At 35.0% G+C, this 24736-nt stretch overlaps 1 protein-coding gene across 1 annotated transcript; it reads right to left on the bottom strand.

Annotated features, from left to right (window-relative positions):
- Positions 1 to 5939: 5939 nt before the first annotated feature.
- Positions 5940 to 22394, bottom strand: LOC144957154 (exostosin-like 3). Its single transcript, XM_078888172.1, has 8 exons — positions 22159 to 22394; positions 15518 to 17814; positions 13735 to 13836; positions 12074 to 12228; positions 9824 to 9951; positions 8722 to 8866; positions 8244 to 8372; positions 5940 to 6479 (listed from the first exon to the last, which is right to left on the bottom strand). The coding sequence occupies exons 2-8, from the start codon at positions 17661 to 17663 to the stop codon at positions 6270 to 6272; spliced, it is 3015 nt and encodes a 1004-aa protein (XP_078744298.1). The 5' UTR covers positions 17664 to 17814; positions 22159 to 22394; the 3' UTR covers positions 5940 to 6269.
- Positions 22395 to 24736: the final 2342 nt, after the last annotated feature.

Raw genomic sequence — 24736 nt, 5'->3', positions numbered from 1 at the left:
TTTTTTGATTTTAGGAAAAACTTGAAATTATTTCTTCAGCCTGTCGCTAAATACTATTTAGTGGCTATCATTTTGACAAATTGCAGGACATGCCTCTACGGTAATCTTACAATGTCAGTTTTTAATATTTCACCACAATCCCTTGAAGAATATTCATCCTAAGTAATTAGACAATTGAACTGAATTCCATTAACTTTTATGGAAATCCATCCGTGTGTTCACAACGTTTACAGACTGGGTCATTAAAATTATGATGGAAAAACTTTCTTGCTATTCTTCACTTATTCCTAAAATTACAATTGTTTTGTTTCAATCACTGATTATATTTATGACCATTTTTAGCAACATACCTGGCTGAACAATCAATCACTTGCAGCTATCAAAGAAGCCCCTTAGCAAAATGCAAAGGATTTATCGATGGCACTATTTAGGAACTTTGGCTTGGACAACAAAACTCCAGATGAGGCTTGGAGAAACTTTAGATTTTACAAATCTGACATAGACCGCCTCCAAGAATGCCTTCACTTCCCAGATAAAATATCAACTACAAACAGATAAAACTGTCCGTGGACCAGAAGCTCTTTGTATCACTTTAAAACGTCTCAGCTATCTAAACCGACTGTCACAGACCTAACAACCAACAGGCTAACCCAAATAGAGACATTTTAAGAGTATGCAGTTACTGACACGGCTAATGTGTTTTTATATGAAAAATTATGGCTAGTAGAAGAGTGATCATATCCATCTCATCTTGTAACTTTGGAATTAAAAAAAGAATTGTCAGCAGAAAATAAATGCATTACAAACATTTCTTTTTTTTAGTTTGGATTATTTTTCAAAAAGATAAGATTTTTTCAGCCAGGTCAAATCAGCACAAACCTGATAAAGTTGGGCCATTTGGCAAGTCTGTTGTCAGATGTCACAAAATACTTTGAGAGGAATGCTACAGAGATAAGTGTTACATTACATTTCACCAATATTTACATTTATAACCATTTTTGTCATAAATTGCAGATCCCTTCAACATACCTGGCTGAACAAACAAGTGTTCGCAGCTGCATTTCTGGTGATCAAGTTTTCCACTTGAGAATGAATTAAGTGTCACCATTCAAAGGTACACAAATTACTCCTCAACAGGAACAATTTAATCTAGGGGGGGGGGGGGGGGGGGGGAGGATTATTTATTTTGTAATAATTAGAATTGGTAGGATCATCGTGATAAAAATCATTATTCCCTAGCTCTAGCCGCCCAGATATTTGACCTTGTTAGTCTACAAAATTTTATAAGTTTTATTTAGTCTATTTAACAATGGCATTTTGGTCCAAACAAAATACTCTTGAAATTATTGAAAAATATCGTCAGCTGCTATCACTGTCAAAGAAGCATCTATAGAAAATTGCATAGGATTTATCAACGGCTCTATTCCACCAATATCATTTTTCATTACACCAGAGAACCTGCTACAGTGGCCACAAAAGGATTCATGGGATCAAATTCCAAAGTGTCATGCACCCCAATGGCATCATGGGTCATATGAATGGACCCATGGGAGGAAGCTGCCATGACTCAGCACTCTTAAGTGCAAGCGGTAATTTAGAGGAGCTGGAAGAGATTGGAGAATTTTGCACATTTGGAGATCAAGCTTACCCTTCGAGAAAGAATTAAGTGTCACCATTCAAAGGTGCACAAATTACTCCTCAAAAGGAACAATTTAATCTGGCCATGGCTAGGGTTAGGATTGTGTAAAGTGGGGATTTGGAGAAATTAAAAGGAATTTAGAATTTTTTTGATTTTAGGAAAAACTTGAAATTATTTCTTCACCCGGCACTAAATACTATTTAGTGGCTACAATTTTGACAAATTGCAGAACATGCCTCTACGGTAATCTTACAATTTCAGTTTTTAATATTTCACCACCATCCCTGAACAAGAATATCTATCCTAAGTAATTGACAGGCATTGTATTGTGTCCCCAAGTGCCAATAAATATGTGGTAACATGCAGTATTGGATAATGTAAAGAGATTTAAGAAATGGAAATTGTCCCTCATATTGTCTTGTAGGGAGAAAAACTAAGTACAAAATCTTGTGGCAAAGTTACCCGCCAGTGGTGGCAAAGTTACCCGACATGCGGCTAAAGTACCTGACAACAGTGGCAGTTTTAAAAGGACTCTTGTGAATAAAATACAAAATAAATCTCCATTAATACTTCATGAAAATATAATTAATTGGCTAGGTAAACTTAGTGTCAGTGTTTAGGTTGCCCAATTGGCAAATAGCCTCTCACGGCAGGCCAGAAGTGAGAAATTGAAAAAACGACAAAATTAACCGATTTTACCCTAGTACACGGATGATATTAGAGAACTTAAACAGTGAACAAGATCATAAGAAAAACTATGGAGGAACGCTGGACTAGAAATACATCATCAGTTACATGTTTCGAGCAAAAATAGAAGAAACAATCTAATATTGGAAAAAAAAAAGAAAATTATTTTAAATCAACGATAATATCAAATAAAAGACAGCCCGAGAAATTATTCAAAATCATCGAAAATATCTGGAAAAAGACTGCTTTGCTTCAAGGTTTAAGAGGATTAAACATTGCATCCAAGCTCGAGGAGAGTACTTTGAGAAGTTGTGAAAATTTGATGGTAATGCAATTATTCCTTATACCCGATACCTGAAACGTATCTAGTGATCAGACCCGCCAACCTTTCACATTCGAAAAGTGGAATCAGGACGTTAAAAAATAGGAATTTGAGACAAGAAATAGGAATTTGTCACCAATGGATAAAATTCCCTATCAAAATTCCCACCAACCTGGCCACCAAACACAGAAAGTAACACAGTATTCTGGAACAGCTAACAAAACAACATATTGTGTGTGTGTGTGTGTGGGGGGGGGGGGGGGGGGAGAGAAGTGCAATTGATTTCCCCCCCCCCCCCCCCCCCCCCCCTCACAATTTTTTTTTTTTTCATCTTACCATTATCATCATTTTTTGAAAATTGGAATTTTAGATAGAGACATTGGTGGAATAGCGGAAAAGAAGAGTGAAAATAAGAATAATAATTCCGCCAAAAGCGGAAGAGTTGGCAGGTGGCCTTCGTAACAGTTCAGCATTCACCGTAATGTATAGAAATTCATAAATGTGACTCTATAAATTAAATTTTCTTCACCTGGTCCATTCCAACATAATACTAATACCACTTTATGACTGCAAGTCACACATTCTAATGTGGCTGCAGGTCGTATATTCCTATACCATCTATTCTAGATAAATGCAGGTTGTATCTAATTCAAGGCGACAACAGACGTGGTTTGCTGCTCTTGTGATATTCTACAACATATTTTTACTCAGTGTAACGACATGTTTTATAAAATATTATTCTATTTTGGACCACTTACACCAGATTTATATTTTCAACAATTTTTTAAACTCCAACTGCGATTATAAGACACAGGTATGAATATTAATTTCCAACTTTTATCAAGATTTTACCCTATCGATAACTCTACACCAACATCCATCATTTATTATTCTTTCGGCGAGTTGAGACAGCTTTGCCCCCCTTCACCGGAACCATTGTTAGTGAATACCGATTTTATCAAGCCACGAAAAAAGGGGGAGGAAAAGAGGCATTAAAACGAAACCTGACCGTCGTCAGCATCGCCCATTCCTACCATGTGTTGTAACCGGTAATGTGCACATTGTCGCCACAAATTCTCAACATTTTTATGCATACCACGTCTGTAAACGAATTTCCATTTTTTTTGGATGAATAAAGTATATATTATTATTATTATAATTATTATTATTATAATTATTATTATTATTATTATTATTATTATTATTATTATTATTATTATTATTATTAAGGATGTCTACCAACACATTCAAAATTCGCATTACCAGTATTTGACACACTAAAAGAAAATATTTTTTTAAATTGAGCATTTATTAAGGGCAATATCTACTTCACATGCTCAAAGCACTTTAAAGTAACTCGGTTAAAAGCTTTTTAAATGGCGAGACAGTCGACCCAATAGGCCGTTCACACTGACAATAATGTAGTCTCTTAAGCGGTTATCTACATGAAAGACACAGGTTCCAAATGACTAAAGATTTTTTTTTTTTTCAAATGGAGCCATCTGGTAATCTAGCTTTTGCTCAATTCTAAATGGTTTTGTTTATGACAAAAAAAAACTTGCCCTTTCCTAATATTTTTAATATCCTGAAAATGTTTTCCTGTAAAGAGCATATACGAAAATATTTTGTGCAAAGATCCTCTTCATCAATGTTCTCACCCTTAAATCACAGAAAAGGATACATAACCATCTAGATTCCCCTTAACTTTTGCCTTCATACAACCAATGCTTTCAGATTTTTCTAAAAAATCAACTCACCAACACCGAACTAAGTCCACCAGAAAATTTCAAAAAGCCAGTTTTCTGGCTTTAGCCAGAAATAGAGTATTCCTGAAAATAACACAGTCTATATAGGGCATATTTTGGTTCACCTGATGTGATTTTTGGGTCTAAAACCTCTAAAGTTGTAGATTTCAAATGTGTAGAAAATAGCATAAGTAATATCAATATAAGATGGCAGGGCTCATACTACCCTTCTCAAATGATTTTAGTATTGAACAAATTAAAAAAAAACAAAAAACATAACAAAACACACAATTAGCATCAAAAAGAGATTAAAATACGTAAGGAAGTAAGTTCAACACTCCAACCCTTTCTCAGTCAATAACAAAAGCAATACAAATTGTAATATAACATGTTAAAATCTGGACAGGTGACTCTTTAGACTTATAGTGTGGTTTTGTGGTCAAGTGCTATTTGAAACTCGTCATGCGACTAGTAGGTCTATGGTTCAAGTACCCCTGTCGGCTGTGCAAAGTGAGTCCTTTATAAAATGCTCTTTACTCACATTTGCTCAATTGTGAGAATTAAGATATTGCCATTTGCGAGAATGTAATCAAATAATTGAAGTTGACATCCCTAAATCTTTAAATTTGAGCTTTTTAATAGCGCAATATCCACTAAATGTGCTCAAAACACTTTACAAGGGGTCCCTGACCAACAGCAAAACATAACATGTAGAACGAAACATGACGCCTGTTAGGCGATATTAAATTTTTTTTCTGACAGAGACAACGCTGTCAACGGCCAGGTACTCATTTTACACCCGAGTACAGTGAGAGAATGTCAGTAAAGAGCCTTTTCCAAGCACTAAACTATGCACAGAGCGAGCCTCGAACCCAGGACCTTCCTATCCGGAAAGGAGTGTCATACCACAAGACCACATAGCCGCAAGAAATTCTTCTGACAGCATTTTAGACCACTGGGAGGTAATTAGTTCTCACTAAAATTTCTCTCATCGGATTAGAATGATACAGGCTTACACATAGTTTTGTGTGTTTGTTCCACAGGTTTGGCAAGCAGAACTCAGGAGCATTTAACTTAGTTACATAACAATTCTAATCTTTCAATGTGATTTTATGACATATCTGATATCGAGTTGATAACAAAATGTCAGCGATGGACAAAATCCATTTGCAACTTATTATTACAGATCTGAATTTTGCAGCCAATAAAATTGTCTGAAAATGTTCAAAGGAGCATGGAGCACCTGTGTTTGAAATAAACATACTCGCACATAGTGCAAAATGATGATAAAAGGAGTAAAAATATTGTGGCCAGAAATCTGACATGATACAGGTCTGTTATTTGCATTGAATTTGATCTCTGTATTTTGAACATAAATTTTTCATTCAATAACATACTGAAATCTCATATCTGTCAGTGCATGACATAATCAGTTGGAAGGTGAAAATTTTGGATTTGCATTTTTTTTTTTTTTTTTTTTTTTGCATTTTCTGAAAGAATATGCTCACCAGAGAATATTAATCTTTATTTGAAGCAAATCAGGTAATTTTTCATGAAGTTATAGTCAGATGTATGGGAAAGGTATCCAGCAACTTTTCTCAAATTTCATACGTTTTCAACTTGACTAGCTGTAAAAAATACATTTAGAAGTGAAATTAAGCTTTGATATTTCCCAAAGATGTACAAAAAGGGGTTGATTTAATCATTTATGACAAGAGCTCATTTTTGATTAAAATTGACCTTCTAACTAAACTTGGTTATATCTCAGTTCAAGCCTTTTCAGCATCCAACGGATTACGTCATTCACTGTGACAATTATACTCCACCATAAAGTAAAGAAGAGTGCAGAGTTTTTGACAAATTACCCTTCAGATCATTAGATGTACTTAAAGCACTTTGTCTTGTCATGGGAGATCCGGGTCTTAAACAGCACAGAGTCGACCCTGTACTGGGTGTAGAGCAGTGGCATGTATCCGTAGACTTCTGTGAAGAAATTGATGCAGGCGTGTCGTTCTTCAAAATGGCTGGAATTGCTGGACAGGGTGGTTGGACATCCGGGGCACCGGAAAGTCCATCGAGATGTCACCTGATGTAGGAGATGAAATTTTGAAATTGGAGGGACTTATATTTGGATTAACCCCCTCCTTACCACCCACAGAAAAATCGTCACATTCGTTACGATGCAGCCAACAGCTTTCTTATTCCACTTTCTTTTGCCTACATCATAATATTTGAACAAAAAGGTTTCCTATAGTTCAAGTATTTTAACACTGTGTTCAAGAGCTCGTTTAGCAACAAAAAATATGCATAGCAAGAACTAACAGCTTTTGTATTTGAGTGGGGGAAATTCAGAAAATGGCTGGTAAGGACAGGGTTAAACAAAATTAATGATGATGATGATGAAGAAGATGATGATGATGATGAGAATGAAAAGGAGGAAGAGGATTATGATGAAAATGAGTAGAAAATATAGTCCAGGGTCTGTCAAGTACTAAAAATTAGTGTTAGGAGGCCTTTTGTCACCATGGTGATAGGGGTGAGGAGAAAACTATAGATGTAGAGCGAGAGTTTATCCTGATTTATATAGCGAATGGTAACAATTTTTTACGACCCTTTGGACAGGATGCTAGTCTATTACAAAGTAATGAAGAAATTAAAAATACTTCTAAAAGAGTGAAAAACTAAAAATTCGTATTTCTAACTGTTTCGACTTCCAATTTATTTTTTTTCATCAAGTTAATTCAAGCTGAGCAAAGGGAGACAACTGAGACAATGGTCTCAAGACATTGCGGAGTGGATGGAGAGAAAAACCACAGAGGCAGGACACATGGCACAGTTAAAAACCTGCAGGTAGTTTGATCCAACTGTTTGGGTGGCTTCTGTCTACAAGGATACACCTTATTATTAATAATAATAATAATAATATAATAATAATAATAATAATAATAATAATAATATAAATAATAATAATAATAATAATAATATAAAATAACAATAATAATAATAATAATAATAATAATAATAATAATAATAATAATAATAATAATAATAATAATAATAATAATAATAATAATAAATACAACATAATAATAATAATATAATAATAATAATAATAATAATAATATAATAATAATAATATACTTTATTCATCAAAAAAAAAGGAAATTCGTTTACAAACTTTTAGATCATAGAACCATTGCAAAAAAATTTAAAATACATATTTAAAAAACACTGGCAGATAGGGAAAGTGAAGACATGTTATGTTTTAAATTCCATTTTTCTCATTTCTTGAAATCTTAACATTTAAATTGGGTTCAGTCATTTTTAAAGATAAAAGATTCAAACGTTCATTCCTTGTTTTTCATGAAATAGAGGCATACTTTACATTAGATGTACCATAAAATTGAAACAAAAAATTGGGGGGTGATTTTGCTACGTATTAATATGAAATATTTCTGCTCATATTCAAACTTTTTTTTCTTCTGTTTACGAAATAAAAAATATGGCTCTGTTTGCTTTAAAGAAACCATCATTCTTGTCCTTAAGACAAATATTGGTAAAAATATATGGATATATAAAAAAGCCCTAGGGTTTTAAAATTTACATACAAATCCAAGATGATGCTTGTTTATGGGCGTTTCCACGAATACCAAGATTTTTTTTTTTTTCAATACTGTATGAATATTGATTGAACATGCTCTGCTTTTTTTAACAAAAAATATGGGAGTTCACGCCAGTTTTATAAGATTAAGAAATGAAGGTGGTAGGTCCCCTTAACAGAAGTAGAAGAGTTCATTCAAACACACAACCAGATATCACAATATAAGAAATAGCATAGAGATATACAAACCTTGACAGGTGGTTTCCGACTGATGTGAGAGACCAAGAAGTTCATAGCAATATCCTCGCAGTTCATATACTCATCCACTTTGTCTCGGATCGCCTGCGGCATAATGTAGCTGTACTGGTAGGCATAGTACTGAGAATGCACACAATCAATTTATTAATTTATCAAATTTGTATTGGCTGTTGTGATTTTATATCATTGTCTTAAACTCACTCAATCCAAGAGATTTTATTGCTATTTTTCAAAATTGGAAAAAAAATGTATTCAAAATGAGCATGTGCATATATATTTTTATTCAACTACCATTAACATGTAAAAATGAAAAACATTAGCTTTGATACTACGTCTATAATTTGTCTCAGAAAAATGTAATAAATAGGCATAGGGTCAAAGTAACCAGAGTAAACAAACGGATATAGTCGGTGTTAGGGTTGAGTGAGTTAACAAGGGATCAGAAACTCAATATACATTGAATCGGTACCTTGTGAAAGAAAGCAGCCCCAGTTAGGACCATGGACAATTCACAGGAGTAGTTTGAGTTATAGTTCCACGATTTGTGCTTGACGTCCCATGCGTGGAAACGGCCAGGAAAACCCACGACACGGGTTCGTTCCTCTCTCCATACTCTGAAACAGTAAATAAAAAATTATACTTCTGGTCTCTAGTCCGAACTTGTGTGTGTAGATTTCTAAAAATAGTATTTAATTTAAATCACAGTTGCACGTTAAAAATTCGAACACTATGTGGTAAAAATGAATTAAGGTGACGTGTTGTCTTTGTTTTTATAGATATAACAACATCAATGAAAACAAAGCAAAATAAGTAAAACTGAACATTTCTGGTTCGAAACCTTCTCCAACCAATAATTAAAACAATTAAAACGTTAATCCTTCACATAAAATCCGGATGACTGGAGGAAAAGGTCTATGGACATCCAGTCAGGATAAACAATGACGGAAAGTGACTTAGGAGTTTTATATTTATCATAAATGAAGTATGTATTTGACCTAATTATTGTCTTCCATCAACAACATCATCAAGTACCAGGCCTGTTGCAGACATCGGCGATCATGTCCCTCCAACCATATCTGTCCTCAGATCTTCTCAATAGCTCGATTCCTGTTCCTCCTCCACCAATTCATCTGTTCAGATTGTCAATGTAATCCATCCTCTGTCTCCCTCTTCTTTTCTTCCCAGCAACTTTACTCGTAAGTACAATCGTTTTTTCTGTAAATATGTCTGAGAGATTTTAACTGTCTTTTTCTGATGGTGTTTACCAAAGTTGGTCGTACTCCAATTTCTTTTAATACCTCCTCGTTTTTTGTTTTATCTTTCCATGAGATTCTAAGAATGCGTCTATAAAACCAAATTTCAGCTGCAGTTATTCTACATTCAGATTCTTTGTTAATCTTCCAACATTCGCTGCCATAAAGCACAATAGAAAAACACACAAGGGTCAGACTTGGAGTTGACTTCACTGCAGCACATCGAGAAAAAAAATACATGTCTCCTTCGCTTGTGACGTGGTTGATCTACTACCTGAGCTATCAGGGACCACAAAGCATTTTTAGTATGACACCCACCTGAATCCAAAGACAATCTCATCATGGCGGAGATGGGCATCGTCATCAATACTCAGGATGGCCTCCGTTTCAATGACTTGGTATGGCAGAAATCGATTGTTCAAACTGTTGCGTTTGGTTTTCGCCACCTTAGATAAATGACATTAAAATATCACATGTATGAAATTTCAAAATATCAAACATAATGAGAGCATATCTGACTTTTACAGCGCAAGCAGCATAGGGATGTTAAATTATCTTTTTTTTTTAAGTTTATATTTAAGCCCAACCACTCCCCATACCCTTTAAAAAATCATAATTGAGCTTTTATATAGCGCAATATCCACTAAACGTGCTCAAAGCGCTCTACAAGGGGTCACTGGCCAACAGCAACATTTAACATGTAGGACGGACTGTTACGCGATATTACAATTTTTTTGGACAGAGATAACGCAGTTAACGGCCATGTACTCATTTTACATCCCGAGTACGGTGAGAGAATGTGAGTAAAGAGCCTTCTCCAAGGACTCAAGTACGCGCCAAGCGAGGCTTGAACCCAGGACCTTCCGATCCGAAAGTGAGTGTCATACCACAAGACCACATAGCAGCACACACAAAAATTACCCTTGTGACCAAGCCGACACTAACTACAATCCCATTATTTTACAGGGTATTGTGTTATGGCAAAAGCTGCACCGCCTTTTTTTTATTTTTCCTCAAAATCACCTCTTTAGCACTTCCACAGTTAGAGGCCTTGGACATTGTTGGCTGCTGATATAGGAAGGAGACGATGGAGGTGGATTGGACACAGCCTTAGAAAGAATGACTCCACTATAACAAAGACAGCATTGGACTGGAACCCTCAGGGCAGAAGATGAAGGAGAAGGCCACGAGGAACTTGGAGAAGAATTAAAGAAGCTGATATACAGAGAAGTGATAAGACATGGAACGAGATAAAAAAAAGTTAGCTCAGGATAGAGGATGGAAATTGTTTGTCTGTGGCCTATACCCTGACCCAGGGTGAAAAAAACAATGATGATGATGATATATGACAAATGTCCAACAGTTGGAGATCAATAAAGAAACTGAAGTGAGTAAAGTAAAAAGAATTTATCAGACAGTTAAATATTGGCTCATTACCGTGTGGATATGTTTGTTTATTTGTTTTAGGGTTTATTTCAGCACCAGTAAAAAGGAGAATGATTAGGGAAAAGTTTTATAGGTATCTGAATATCTCGGTGTTACAATACCAACAGACATGAAATGGAACAACCACAGTCAAAACATCCCAAACAAAGCAAATAAGACCCTTGGCTTTTTAAATAGAAATTCTAAAAGAAGAAGAAGAAGAAGAAGAAGAAGAAGAAGAAGAAGAAGAAGAAGAAGAAGAAGAAGAAGAAGAAGAAGAAGAAGAAGAAGAAGAAGAAGAAGAAGAAGAAGAAGAAGAAGAAGAAGAAGAAGAAGAAGAAGCTAAAAGCATCAAAGAAAAAGTGAGGCAAAGGGGACTAGTTCAAATAGAGAACAGGACACTCCATGACAATTCCGTCAATGTGACTATTTTGAAATGACCATTGAAGAGACACATAAGTCGCATCCATACACTATTATTGTCATATAATAATTACCATTGAAGAGACACATATGTCGCATCCATACACTATTATTGTCATCTAATAATTACCATTGAAGAGACACATAAGTCGCATCCATACACTATTATTGTCATCTAATAACTACCATTGAAGAGACACATATGTCGCATCCATACACTATTATTGTCATCTAATAATTACCATTGAAGAGACACATATGTCGCATCCATACACTATTATTGTCATCTAATAATTACCATTGAAGAGACACATAAGTCGCATCCATACACTATTATTGTCATCTAATATATCATAAAAATTGTATTACTTAAACTACCGTTGTTGTCTTTCAGAGCCACAGGGCCCATGGAGCCAGAACTTATCCTGGCTTTAGTAGCATTATAAGGATGGGTCAAATTTGATTGCTACCCTCTGGACAAGATGCTAGAGTATCACTTACCTTTTGGATCAGAGCCAGTCTACCACTAAATACTTTCCACCAGATCGAACAGATCCAGCTACCCAGTCACTCTTGGGTAGACCAGATAGTAATTAAAAAAGCTCAACTTCACCCGAGATCTATAGCAGTCCTTTGCAAGTGAGGCTGGCTCTCTACAAACGGAGTTATCTGACACCCGAATAAACTGCACAATAGGATATAGATCACAGAATGCCTCACCTTGATGGGTACTCCAATTTCAGGCCATCTCAAATCATCTGCTGGAGGGGTGGGGTTGTTCCAAACAACTACCACTTTGTTGAGGTAGGGTAGGCCTTTAAATCGCTGCAAAGCTTGGATCAAAACCACCTCTCTGTCATATGTCAACATCACAACTGGTCAACATTAGAATGTGAAAAAAAAATTAAAAAATTACTGAATAACACTAAGTTTTTAATTATAAGACAAGAGTCACGAAAAACTGAAAAACACAAACAAGATTTAACCCTCTCCTTACCAACTACAGGAAAATTGTCACAGTCATTACGATGCAACCAACAACTTTCTCATCTGATTATTCTTGTTTCTCATAAACTTTGAAGAAAATTTATTTATTATCGCCATAAAAACTTGACACTGTTTTGTAGAGCTCATTTTGATGAACAATATCATGCATAGAATGTACTTGTTGGTTTTCTGTTTGAGTAAGAAAAATCTATTTTTGTGTTGGATGGATGTGAAATTTTGGGGAAAATTCTGTAACTGGCCGGTAGGGAGATAGTTAATCAAAAAAGGAGGGAAAAAAAAGGGTATATATAGTCTTTGCTTGGTATTCAGAAGCAAAGTTTCAAATTTGATTCCCCCTAACTTGCTGTGTGACCTTGAAAGGTCCATTCAAGGTCACACAGCAAGAATCACACTATCACACTTGACAGCACTGCACAACGGCTTGAACAAAAGAAAATCTCCCCCTTGGGAATTTTATTTTGATTTTATTTATTTGATTTTATTATTCATTTCACAGGCAAGAAAACAGATGTCCACTATTTATGAGTTTACATGTCGATATTTATTACCAATATAATACTCAATTGCAACCAAAAAGAGAACAAAAAAGCCCCAAAAAACAGACAAACAAAAAATGCAGTGAAACTGTTGTATTGAATATACACATGCATGAATCTAAAAATGATGCGATACCACCATGAATGACGGTTTCACTTTCGTTGAGCCACAGGCCAATTCCTCTTGAGAATGAAAAAGGGTCCGCGGACCCTTGAGGAATTGGCCTGTGGCTCAACGAAAGTGAAACCGTCATTCATGGTGGTATCGCATCATTTTTAGATTCATGCATGTGTATATTCAATACAACAGTGTCACTGCATTTTTTGTTTGTCTGTTTTTTGGGGCTTTTTTGTTCTCTTTTTAGTGAAAATCCTGACTTTTCCCGAAGCGAAATTAATATGTTTGCATACAATTTCAGTAAAATACTGGATACCCATGTATGCTATGGGATTGGCATTTACCCGTGATGTCCAGTTGCCCATCCATCAATAATGTCCACACGAAAAGGTTACACGATTGCCACAAACTGGAATATAAACTAAGACCAAAATAAAAACTTTGTATTTGTACAAAATATTGAATTAAATTGCCTCCCAAACGAATGGCAAATTTAAACTTCAAAGAAAACGGACCACGTAGATATGACATCAAATTTTCAATAATATTCCATCTTAAGCTGTAAAAACTCTAGCTATTCTAATCGTTTTCAATATACAGGAGCATTTTTACAACACGATTTTCAATTCTTTCTTCTTTTTTTTTTTGGTCATGATTTCTGTCATCCCTTCTGCAGTGGAGAGAGAGGAAAAAAAAAAGAAAGTTATGACATGACCTACTCGTAAATTGCTCCCTGGGAGAGTTGCCACCCAGTGACTGACTGAAGTAGGTTCCGTCACCACCAGCTCCACCACCAACAGGACGAAATCCATAGCTTGAACCTAATAGAAAATGCAAAAATACACCATCAAACAAGAAAATACATCATCATCCAATCAAAATGACACCACATTTTACTTCAAACAAAAGATATCATTTATGAACCAAAATCAAAGTAAAGAATAGGCCCATATCAGTGGCGCCAAATAAAACTGATTTTATAAACTGGTTGTAAAAGAAGATAAAAAAAAATTATTTTAGATTTTAAAATAAATAAACAACCTAACAAATAATAACAATAATAATAATAATTATTATTAGTATTATTTATTATTAATAATAATAGTAATAATAATTTAATAATAATAATAATAATGATAATAAAAATAATAATAATAATAATAATAATAATAATAATAATAATAATAATAATATGATGATGATGATGATGATGATGATGATGATGATGATGATGATGATGATGATGATGATGATGATGATGATGATGATGATGATGATGATAATAATAATAATAATAATAATAATAATATAATAATACTATTACTAATAATAATAATAATAATACTATTACTAATAATAATAATAATAATAATAATAATAATAATAATAATAATAATAATAATAATAAATATAATAATAATAATAATAATAATAATAATGTGTTATTGCTCTTGGTGGTTTTAGTACTGCGTGAATACACTGAATTACATACGTGAATACACTGAATTAAATATAAATACCTCTAAATAATGTGTCACAATTTATAATAATATGAAAAGTGTAGGTTGTCCCAAATAAATGTACGCTCATGTTCCAAACCCGTATTCAGCTTGCCCCAAACCCATACAGCATTAATGTCTTGTCATGCAGCCTAATATATTTTCAAAATAAAGTTTATATGACATTGATGTGGTAGAATTTCAGCTTCAATTTATGCAAAAAGACGAATGGTGTGGACGTTTTGGATTTCCCCTTCATCAAACAACACAAAAGACATGAAGGTAATGGCTAGTGACACATATTGGAAGAATGGTGTTACTATTGGTGTTGAATCCCTTGTTTTTAGAATCACATGCACTAAATGCTGAAAATTTGAAATTAATGTGATCTTTTGAATACTCGGATTAACAGTTCGGATTTGGATCGAGGCATGTACAGTTTTGAGGCATGGGGTAAAGTGGCATCCATACGAAGGAGACAAATACGCTTTCAAAGCTTTTTATAGTTATTTTACTGACAAAAAAATGTATGTAAATGGCAAATTTAACATCTCTGCTTATCATTAAAATCAAAACTGTACGCAAGTGATCGAGAAAAATATTTTTACAGAATCAATTTATTAAAATGGTGCAAATTAAAAGATTGTTTGACAAATCGTGGTGGACTAGGTGGTTTCACTTTGGAAAAGGAACCAAATTCCTACACAATCGGTTAACTTCATTTATGACAATATTTTGAATTACAGCTTATAAAAAAATGAGTGGTATGACAGTCGATTTTTATGTGAAGTTTAACATCTGATTATAAAAAATCCAATTTGCTGTGAAAAATAACATTATGTAAACACACAAAAAGGTTTTATGTAACAAACATCCATCTAAATTTTAAACTGAGATAAAGAAGGACAACAAAACGAAACAAAAAAAAAAAAAAAAAAAAAAAACATATTTTTTTTAAATAAGAAAATGTTATGTGATAAAATATAAATTAGGCAAAACTCACCTAAAAATTTGGCTTCAGAGGGAAGTAAAGGGTGAAATGGGGTGAATGGATATAGATGGAAAGGGTCACCAAAATTGTTGAAAGCATCACCGTTAATGGATACTTGGGTAAAGTTATGTCTGTAAGCCTCTGATGGAAAAGGCGACTCAACAGGTCCGAGGATTTCATCCGTCTCCAGCTCAGGCTCAGGACCTTCTAATTTAAGAGGCACAAATCCAGAAGGGAAAGCAGTCCTGTATTCCTCTTCCTGTATCGGTCTGGCTGGAATTTGAAGACGTGTTCTAATTACAGCTAAAATGGAATTCAAAATAGCATGGACAGAGCCAAAGTGGTTGATATAGAATTGTCTGCCCTGCAGACGCAATGCAGCAATATCTTCATCGGGGATGGAAAGAAGAAAGAATGGAATTTCCGTGACACGAGGAGTTGGAAGCGTTATTGATGCCGTGCTCCAATGTAACACTTCAGAAAATGGAAAATGACCATGAGATCCAAGGATGACTGGCACAGCTCCATTTTTAATCGATTCCATGACACGAGTTTGGAATGGAATTGTAGAATAATAAGAATTGTTGAGAGGAGGGATGATTAGATTAAACGTTGATTGCCGAATTCGCTCCTGGCGGGCATTGCTAGGAGGACACAGGAGCCAATCAGAAGGCACGATGGAAGGAGACGAAAATATCAAGTTGCTTGTGGAAGAATGACACGATGCCTCTATGTGGAATTTGTCTGGATAGTTGGTTTGAAAACTTTTAATAGAAGAGACAATGGACTGCTCTATATGAGAATAGAAAGAGTCCAAAGAACTGAATTGTGATGAGTCGATGACAGACGATAATAAATGGCGCTGTTGTCGACGAGGAAGTTCAAAATTGTGCTTTCTACCTAAATTTGCATTTTTTCTTGGATGAAAATTGTCATTTCTATTACTATTATAATTATAACTATCATTACTTTTTAGATGTTGTTTATGGATGCCTTCGTTCATCTTCATATTTTTGTTTGAAAGACTGTTGGTATTTGAATCTTTACCCATAAAGTACTGACCCCAAAATGACATGACGTACTTCCTCCGGACTGGAGACAAAAGAGGTAAGTCCTTCCACACCTCGTCCTTTGGTGTGGAGGAAAGACTCACCGGTATAAGCATATCAAAGTTTTGCCTAAATGAATTATGAGTAAAAAAGGATTGGGCGATTAATGCTCGCCCAGTGTTAACTCCTTGTAAAATGTCATAATTATTTTGAGATCTTCCAAGACTGATGAGCACATGATTTCTGCCATCCCCACTCCAGTGGGGAAGAGAGAAAAGAAAAGACTCTACCTCCTTCACACTTAACGTCCTTTTACTCCTCAACTCACCAATCAACACAACAAATATACATGCTTTATTCGCTTCTCGAGTTCTGTATAAACTTTCCTCAAGAAAACTCGAGAATGACTTCTCAACCACTGGATCAAGATCCAATCCGTTGATAAAATAACTTTTAGGATCATAAAAATATACAGGAAATCTCGACACTAAAGAACAGCGTGAGAAATCAAAACATGACTCCATACGACACTGATTATTTACAACAGGCGAGGCTAAATCTTCCATTGGGTCCAAATCCTCAAGAATTCTTGAAGGAGCCTTGATATTCGGGATGAAGGATTTGGACTCTTCTTGCTCAAATTTTATTTGTTCTAGGGATAAATGAATGTGCTGTACTTCCTTATTCAGCTGAGACTGTTCAGACTTGAGTCGATCAATGGTCATGGAATAACTCGAGATATCTGATTGGAGCTTCAGTCTCTTACTATCCAAGTCTCGTAGTTCGTTATTCACTGATATCTTTATCTTCCTGAGCTCTTCAATCTCATTTTGAAGAGAAGACATAATCTTTGGGTTTGTTTTAAGAGCATCTGGATCATTGAAATATTCCAACTGGGTTCTAGTTTTGTGTGAGTTGAGAGGTGTGTCTGACATAGCAAGACTGGACAATGCATGATGTGCGACTAACGTCAACATAACCATCACCACCAATATAAGTAGCACCACTTTGAACACAAAGAAGCTGGAAATCTGTCTACTTCCTCTTGACACCATCTTCTTATATTTTAGAATATTCCACAAATTCAATAGACAAGTAGTATCAAACATCAATGATGATCAGAAGAGTTAATATTCTATCAAATCAACATGTGTTTTGGATGAAGAATTCAAGTAAAAACGATATCCATTTCGTATCACCCTCCAGGTAGAGAGAGATATAAAACAAACAATTCGATTCCTTGATCCATTTTAAGAGAACCTGTGAAAAAAAAAAAAGATATTTTACAAATTGATATGACATTAGACTGTGAAATAAATATGGCAAAAATATCCCAATCTCATATATACAGGGACAATGTGATCAAGATTTTTAGAGATTTACAATTCTCCTAGAGGTTATCTATAAATTTTCAAGGGTCTTTTTTTTAAGTTCAAATTTATTTTGGTGGGATTTCAACCCATACCATTCGCAACATGAAAAATGTTAACAAATAAATAAATAATTAAGATAAAGTAATTACAACAGAAATAAGAAAGTAGGTAATTCTCATTGCCTTGAGAAAATAAACAACGCCAAAGTAGAGAAAAACTTGGCAATAGTCTAAAGGACATCTTATTTGTATTATTCAATGACCAAAAGAAAAAGAAAAAAAAAGACACATTTTGAAAATAAAAACAGACGTAAAAGGATGACATTCTCTTTTATCATCATTCAAGATAATAAACACATCGGGATAGCTGGACATGAGGCAAGAGGCAATGTGATCATTATGAGTACTATTACTGTACTGAAATATGTGGCTATGTGGTCTTGTGGTATGACACTCGCTTTCGGATCGGAAGGTCCTGGGTTTGAGCCTCACTCAGCGCATAGTTGAGTCCTTGGAAAAGGCTCTTTACTCACATTCTCTCACCGTACCAGGTGTAAAATGAGTACCTGTCCGTTAACAGTGTTGTCTCTGTCCGAAAAAAAATTGTAATATCCGTCATGTCCCGTCCTACACGTTAAATGTTGCTGTTGGTCAGGGACCCCTTGTAAAGCTATTTGATATGATATGATATGATATAAGTCCAGATTTATGTAGGCTTTTACAGCCTTTTATCTGCTCTTGTGCATTCGTGAACGTATTTAATTCAAGTCTCTCAAAACTGGGCATGCCACATAGTGGAAGGAGGTGTCTGAATTTACTTTACAAACAGTATTTTTCTGTTTCACAATGAGCATCAAAACAGCACTTGAATGCCTGCAATGAAGGGGCGTCGACAACTGTTGCAGGCAGGCGGTTCCATTTGTCGACTACCCTAACTGAGAAAAAGTTCTGCCTAAGGTTTAGAGAACACCTTTCTTTGGAGAGTTTGAATCTGTGTCCTCTGGTGGTGCTGGTGGAATCAAGATTTAGAGGGCTTGTGCTAACAGAGTATAAATTATGTGTGTATTTGAGCATGTTTAGTGGATATTGCGCTATATAAAGCTCAAAGCTAAAAAAAAATATGAGAAAAATTACCCTTAGTCAAACCAGCATAGCAAATAAATGTTTTTAAAAAAGACAGCCCTTGAAGCTGACAAAGTCATGAAAAGACTTTACTTTTGAGATACTTAGTGAGGACATAGACCAATCATCAAGTTAGCATTGTTTTAAAATGTAACTGTTAATTTATCAAACTTAAATCTATCTGATAACATTTCATAGAATTGGATCAAATAGATAGAGCCCCACCTCCAAACATCTTATTGATCAGTTCAAGTTCAATTAACCCTTAACTCACTGAACCCTAACACCGACTAGTTTACCTGGTTACCTTTGCCCCATGCCTATTTATTACATTTTTATGAGACAAATTATAGGCGCAGTATCAAAATCAAAGATGTTTTTTAGTTTTTGCATGTTAAGGCGGCGTAGGGAGTTTAATAGAAATTCTAAATGTACCTCACACACTTGAAACCAATGTCATAAGAAAGAGCTGGCAACACAGATTACAAAACAGTTTGAATTTTGTTTCTATCTTGATTAGAAATGTAGTTACGGCAGTTCAAAGTCTGAAATTTCAGACCAATTTTTACCCCAAAATTACCATTGCAAAGTTGTGACCGAAAACGTGTGATGTTAATAAAAAATGGTTAAAACAGTCAATATGGAGTTCTTATCATATATTGTATACCAAAATGTTCGTCTTATCGAGGACAATGCATTTACATTAATAAAGAGGAAGATAAACATTTCAAATTAACACATTATTACATAATATGACGCAAATGTTACATAATCAAAAACTCGGCTAGACGTAAGAAAGAATTTGCTCTATCACTTTTGGATTTATCCCCAATATCTCACTGAAACAATTGCAAATAATTACCCTCTTTTAATTAATACATAGAGAATAAAATAGGGTTTGAGAGTATTTAAATGAAAGATATAAACATGTTGTAATGACATAATGAGTTTATTTTTACCTATGGCAATTAATTTAATTTAAATAAATAAAATGGTAGATTGAAGAAGTTCAAATAAATTGAAACAGATTCCCTATTATTATAATTAGAAGGAAAGTTCTGGCTTTTTATACTTTAAAAAATTCTGCTGAACCACTTTGGGTTTATTGCTATTACATCATTTGAACTGACAATTAATACAATTTTATCCCCCCCCCCCCCCCCCCCCCCTTCTCTCTCAATGTATGGGGTGTTCAAAACTAATAGAACTTCTTACCATAATCATTATTAAGGCTAAGGCCTTTAAAATATGGATACAAATGATAAACATACCTAAACATATGGGAAAGAAACTTGATGACTTGATGGCAAAGTAAAATAAAATTAAATTAAAGCAATTGGTATTTTTAAAATATCGATATTATTAATATCGAATTTCACAAAGAGAAGAAATATACGAACTTTTAAAACAAAACCTATAAAATGCCTATAAATAAAGTTGGAAAGTATGTATTCAAAATAAAAACATAGTGAATAATAGTACTGAAAATATTATGGACTAAATTTAACATAATGCATAACTAAATTTAAAATATCGATATGAATATCGATATCGCCCGGCAGCCATGATGAGAAGATAATGTAAACAAGGCATTTCGGCGCAGAGTTAAAAGGTGTCTGCGCATCGATATAGAGCCATGAAATTTGGCATAAATAAAGTTTAGATGTTATTCTAAAAACAAGCGTTTAAATTTTAAAAACACACGCGGTAAATAAAAAAATAAATGCATTTGAAAATTGCCAAATTTTAACTTCATATAACTTCTGGAATTATTAATGGATTTTTCCTTAATTGGCATCATTTAAAAGGAAATTGAAAGACGAAAATAATGATACCAAAATATCCGCGATATTCCTCTTTATAACGAAGTTATGCATCATTAATTGAACCCCCCAAAACGCGAACGGCAATTTCCAGTCACAACTTTCCTATGGGCGAGTTGGGTCAAAATTTGACTGCCACTGCTGCTGCTCACTAAACTGCATGGTAGTTGAATAAAACTAGATATCTATGTACATATGCTCATTTAAATACATTTTTTCCCATTTTGAAAAGAGCGGAGTTTCAAATATGCGTCTGCAAGACACATAGTGATTTTAACAGATGCTAAGAAAATTCTGGAGGATATAATGATGTCCTTTGCAGATGATATAGACGCCTTGGTGGAAGACCTCATGAAGCTAAGCAAGTTTACCAACATTGTACTGCAGTGGATTCCAGGACACTGTGGGATACTTGGAAATCAGATCGCTGACCAACTGGCAAAGGCAGGCAGTCGCATGCAGCAACCCTCCCCAACGTACTCAACAGGAGAAATTAACAAAATGGCCAAATTTATCCAGTCTCAGAGATGGAGAGAGAAGCACCCAGAATACAACATGAATGACCCAATCAAGGTGCTCGACAGAAAGGAACAGGTCATCATCTTCAGACTGAGAACTGGACACAACCAGTTAAAGGAACATATGTGGAGGATGTCCAGAGCAGGTGCCTCTGGACAATGTGACTGCGGACTTGAAAATGAAAATGGACATCATGTCCTAATGGAATGTCCAAGGTACAACCAGTTGAGAAGGAACTTCTGGCCTGACCCAACCCCATACTCAAAGAAGCTGTACGGCAGTGAGGACGACCTCAGGACCACTGTGGGCTTCATTCACCAGACCGGACTGACCATGTGACGTGACGGGAACGAAGAAGAAGAAGAAGAAATATGCGTCTGGGGATAACGAATTTTCGTTATCCCCAGACAGGTGTCTGTGTTAGTGTTACAGTTACAGTGAACCTCACGTCTCTTCGTCTATGTTGTTTGTTGGTTTGGTTTTAAGGTTTGGTTTTAGGTTTGATAAACTACTTGAGTAACTCAAACAACAAGAGAAAAAAAATCAAAGAACACGGGAAAGATTACTAAAATGCTAGAATTGTGTTCTGCGTTGTCTTCCTGAGTCTAGAATTCCAAAATCAGTTCCAGTTCCAGCTCTCAGTGTCACACAAAAGTCACGAAAGTAAAAGTGCAGCAACAGATTGGATTGATATTGACATGGAATCATAATTGGTTGGGTGTGGGAGTAAAAATGGACGAAATGCAATAAAATACGTAAAATACATACTATGCACCAAGTAGTGAATAAAATCTGTTGTTGATGATTTCGTCGATGACGTTGACGATGATAAATATGTCAAGTAGGCCTATCCTGGAGATGACGGCAAGTGTCTTCTTTTCTATTTCTTGATTCTTGCCTTGATGCTGATTTGTCTACCTTAGAATTTGAAGTGACTTCGTATACAAAAATAGTTTTAAAAATCTCTCTCTCTCTCTCTCTCTCTCTCTCTCTCTCTCTCTCTCTCTCTCTCTCTCTCTCTCTCTCTCTCTCTCTCTCTCTCTCTCTCTCTTTATCCACCCATTTATTTATTCTCTCTCTCTCTTTATCCACCCATTTATTTATTATCTCTCTCTTTATCCACCCATTTATTTATTCTCTCTCTCTCTCTCTCTCTCTCTCTCTCTCTCTCTCTCTCTCTCTCTCTCTCTCTCTCTCTCTCTCTCTCTCTCTCTCCATACACACACACATATTATGTGTGTGTGTGTGTGTGTGTGATCTCAAAACAATAAATACCAAGAGCCAATTCTACTTACATATTATTTACCTACTCATCATCCACACTTTCATCCTTTCTCACACTTGACTAGTTACGAATGCGGCAATAACACCTGGCAGATTAGCCAGTTATCTACCGTACTCTGGAAAGACATGTATTTTAAATTTTGGCCAGAAAACTTGTCCTTCATAATATTATATCAATCGATATACATGTACCTCATCTTGGCAACAACAAAAAAAAATAGCTCTCAAACCTGGGACCTTGCGAGGTCTTCCTTAGTCCCGGGCTGGGGAGTTGTTTTTTTTTTTTTTTTTTTTTTTTTTTTGCCAAGACGAGGGACATTTAAATCGATCGATATATGAAGGAAAAGTTTTCTTCCAAAGTACGACAGTTAACTGGTTAATTAAGAGAGTTTACCCCTGCTATCTTGTTCCTCTAAAATGGTTAAATTTTTAACAGGTGAAGAATTTCCAGTATGATAATTACAAGTCGTTTTCTGTTCCTTTTTATATATATATATATATATATATATATATATATATATATATATATATATATATATATATATATATAGAGAGAGAGAGAGAGAGAGAGAGAGAGAGAGAGAGAGAGAGAGAGAGAGAGGGGGGGCAGAGAGGAATGCTGGTATACGTGAATGAAATGAAAGAGAACATTTCGTTACATGTTATGAATTTAGATAAAATACTCACAACATTGCCTCAGATGACCTTAAACATTTATATCTGACATACCTATAGACGGAACGAAGTTGACGTTACTCAGCTCTTTGGTATCATTTAAAAGAACAGCCTGTTAGTGATTTGTTTATTACTAAACAGATGGAATTAAATGAACGTTATTTTTGTTTTTTTTAGAAAACCAATTTAATGATTAGTTCTCACTAAATGCTATCAATCAGACGATAACCATAAACGCATATAATTACACATAGAGGTGTGTGTGTGTGTGTGTGTGTGTGTGTGTTGGTCCGTTATATCTGGCTGGTGGATGTTATGAGTGTTTTACCTAAATGCACAGTTTATCAATCAGACAATAAACATTAAAGGTTTCACACAGTTTTGTGTGTTAGCATGTTTAATTTGGCTGGAGGATGTTGTGAATAGTTTATCTAAACGCATAGCATCAATATTTAAGTGACACCTAATCACTCAACTCGAGGTCAAAAATCAATAACAAAGAGCTGAGTTACGCACGCTTGGCTAAGAAACTCACAACATTGCCATCCGGAAATATAACGGGCCAACACACAAAACTGTGTGTAACCTTGAAAGTTTATAGTCTGGTTGATAGCATTCTTTCACGGGATCGGATTTATTAAATGAGTAATTTTATTAATTTTTTTAACGAATTTAATCGATTCAAACCCGTGAAAGAATACCTTTATCCCATCCCTCAAAGTAATTTTCTTCGATATTTCATAAATAAGCTTAATAATAATTAGTAAAAATGCTTCATTTTTCAATGAATTCAAGTTAGTCATACCTTGGTAGGCATCATCGTGCACTTATTTGCATGTCTGATAACTGATAACCCAATTCCTTATGGGCTCATAGTTGAAATGGAAATATAAAAAATAATAATAATTTAATGACGCAGAATCCCTTTTAACCTTGTTAAACTCGGCCCATAAGCGCGTATGTCAGACCTGCAAATATGTAAACTTCTGTATGGATTATTAAAGTAAAGCCTTGGGGTAAGTCGGGGAAATTCGCCACTTATCACACCCCTTTCTTTAAATGCGAATAACCCATCTTCCCTATTATTGGACGAGTCCAAGTGTCACATCATCACTTTGATGAACTTTTCATCTATTGTTTTTAATCCACCAATCAGCATTTTGTACATTAATATCATGACACAGTCGTGTCATTCAACGTCATAGCGTCATAGCGTGTCGGGCCGAAGGTCATGGTCTGTCGTTCTGTGCGCAGTGCGCGCCTTATAGTCTAGAGGAAACCTTCATAACCCTTTCATAACGTCCGCCAAAAATGTTTTAACGGAATCGGAATGCGATATATATGGGGAGTGTTACCATGATTAGTGCCGGTCTGTAGACATTGAGCA

This window comes from Berghia stephanieae, chromosome 11 (assembly GCF_034508935.2).
Source record: "Berghia stephanieae isolate SIO BIC M18660-M18661 chromosome 11, UCSD_Bste_1.3, whole genome shotgun sequence".
In the NCBI taxonomy this organism is placed as follows: Eukaryota; Metazoa; Mollusca; class Gastropoda; order Nudibranchia; family Aeolidiidae; genus Berghia; species Berghia stephanieae.
Note: the sequence above shows the minus strand (reverse complement) of the source record. Positions and strands in the feature narration are given on the sequence as shown.

What these genes read in the sequence shown, in the direction of transcription:
- LOC144957154 (XM_078888172.1), bottom strand. Translation starts at nt 17,663, where the DNA reads ATGTTTGATACTACTTGTCTATTGAATTTGTGGAATATTCTAAAATAT. An exon ending in GAGATTGTCTTTGGATTCAG is followed by an intron (nt 8,867 to 9,823) that starts GTGGGTGTCATA and finishes TTACTGTTTCAG; the next exon opens with AGTATGGAGAGAGGAACGAA. An exon ending in GGGCTGCTTTCTTTCACAAG is followed by an intron (nt 8,373 to 8,721) that starts GTACCGATTCAA and finishes GTGCATTCTCAG; the next exon opens with TACTATGCCTACCAGTACAG.